Source organism: Cyprinodon variegatus, unplaced genomic scaffold (genome assembly GCF_000732505.1).
Source record: "Cyprinodon variegatus isolate N-32 unplaced genomic scaffold, C_variegatus-1.0 Scaffold534, whole genome shotgun sequence".
NCBI lineage: Eukaryota > Metazoa > Chordata > Actinopteri > Cyprinodontiformes > Cyprinodontidae > Cyprinodon > Cyprinodon variegatus.
In genome coordinates, this window is record NW_015150987.1 from 567513 (window position 1) to 569284 (window position 1772).

Here is a 1772-nt window from a genome sequence, read left to right on the forward strand (position 1 = left end):
AGTATCTGGTAGAGTACAATAGAAGCATAGTACTAACTGTGGTAGTATCTGGTAGAGCACAATAGAAGCATAGTACTAACTGTGGTAGTATCTAGTAGAGCACAATAGAAGCATAGTACTAACTGTGGTATTATCTGGTATAGCAGGGCCTCAGCCTTGCGTTTTTCTTCATGGTAGGCCTGGGTTCGTTCCTCCACCAGCTCCTCCAGGTTGTTGGCGTACTGCTCCATGCGGGACAGCAGGTTGTCCAAAATGTTGTTCCTGGACTCTCTGGACACCAAACATACCAAGTTAACAGGACTGGGGCCACTTCTAGAGGTTTGCTGCCCCCTGTCTAGAACTGCCCAGGCTTTTGAGGCAGCTGTAATTAAGTTTTACTTTAACAAAAAAACATTTTTAATCTGGTTACAGAGTACCAGCACACTTCGCAACCCCGCTTGGTATAAACTTGATGGAAAATTGATGGATGGTTGCAGCGTTTACACCACAATGACCTTTTTGGAGAGTTTCAATCAGGTTTTAGAGCTCATCATAGCACAAAAAAAGCCCTGCTGAAAGTCACTAATGATATTCTCATGGCCTCAGATAAAGCCGGTATATACTGTACCATTTTTTGGCCTTTTCTCTAAAGAATTTTTCGATCGGACCAACGTTTAGCCTGATCATGTAGTGTACAGCGGGTAACGAGGGGCTATCAGCTTCTCACCATTACCTCCCGATCAGGAATCATAAGGTCGGGAGATAACTAAACACAAATTCAGCCGGCCGTCGTAAGATCGCATCAGAGCGTCGGGTCGCACAGTATGAGAACAAACATCGTGAGCTGTGTGGAAACCCTGCAGTTTCGTCGTACAGTTTGAGCTGTAGCTGCGTGAAATGATTAAAAATATCGCACAGTGTACGCCCGGCTTCACCTGTTCATAATATTCTCCAGCTGTAGGGATTTGACTAACAACACTAACCTGGTTTCAATCTTATTTATCTTGTTTATGTAAAGATAAACTTTTTTACCGGGGTTACTTATGGGGTGCCACAGGGTTCAGTGCTAGGTTCAGTCTGGTTGGTGTGGACTCTAACATAACAGAAAGCTAATTGAAGCAGCTGATTTGAAGCAGTCCAACCAGTAGGCCAACACTGCCCCCTTTCCAACGTTTTCCCTGGAAATACACCCTCTAAATGAGCTAAGAGGTGGATAACAGTAAAGGAGCCGGATAGAGGTGTGTTAAACTACGACGCTACCTTCTGGTCTGGATCCTGGGCTTTTAGTTTGAAGAACTAAGAAATTTGGCCGTAAATCTTAAAAGAAGAGCTGCACTATCCAGAGCGGGATGGATTCCATCTCTCCAAATCAGACCAGGTTTTTCCTAAAATTTTCACTAATTAACAGAGCCCACAGAATTTTCAGGCCTACGGGGCGCCGTTTGTAAAGTTAAATAGTCAAAAATTAGGAGCAAGCCATTTTTTTCAAAATGTCATTCATTTATTTATAAAAAAATCTTACTTTGTTAAATAAATATTTAGTTTTAGTTTTAGTTTACCTCCAAATCAAATATTTATTTAACAACCTACATATTTAGCTAGCTTGGTGCTAGCTAAATATTAAATTCACTTGCCGAAAAGCGGAAGTGAACTACCAAATTAAAAGCCTGGGAATCTCTATACAAGTCCTATGGCTAAAGACGAGAGTCTGATTTCTGTTTAGTCACTTTGTCGTCTAACCTGACTCCGCCAGATGGATTAGCTCCCCATATCCATCTGGAAACCTTCCGTTG

General features: G+C 42.1%; 1 protein-coding gene across 1 annotated transcript in view; it reads right to left on the bottom strand.

The window, feature by feature from the left end:
* Positions 1-1772, bottom strand: part of LOC107095267 (atrial natriuretic peptide receptor 1-like) — a gene marked incomplete at its 5' end in the record, with an annotated part of 39214 nt that overhangs the window by 6281 nt on the left and 31161 nt on the right. The window contains one exon of the mRNA XM_015391287.1: positions 124-270. Coding sequence (XP_015246773.1) covers positions 124-270 — 147 coding nt within the window. The remainder of the gene's footprint in view (positions 1-123; positions 271-1772) is intronic.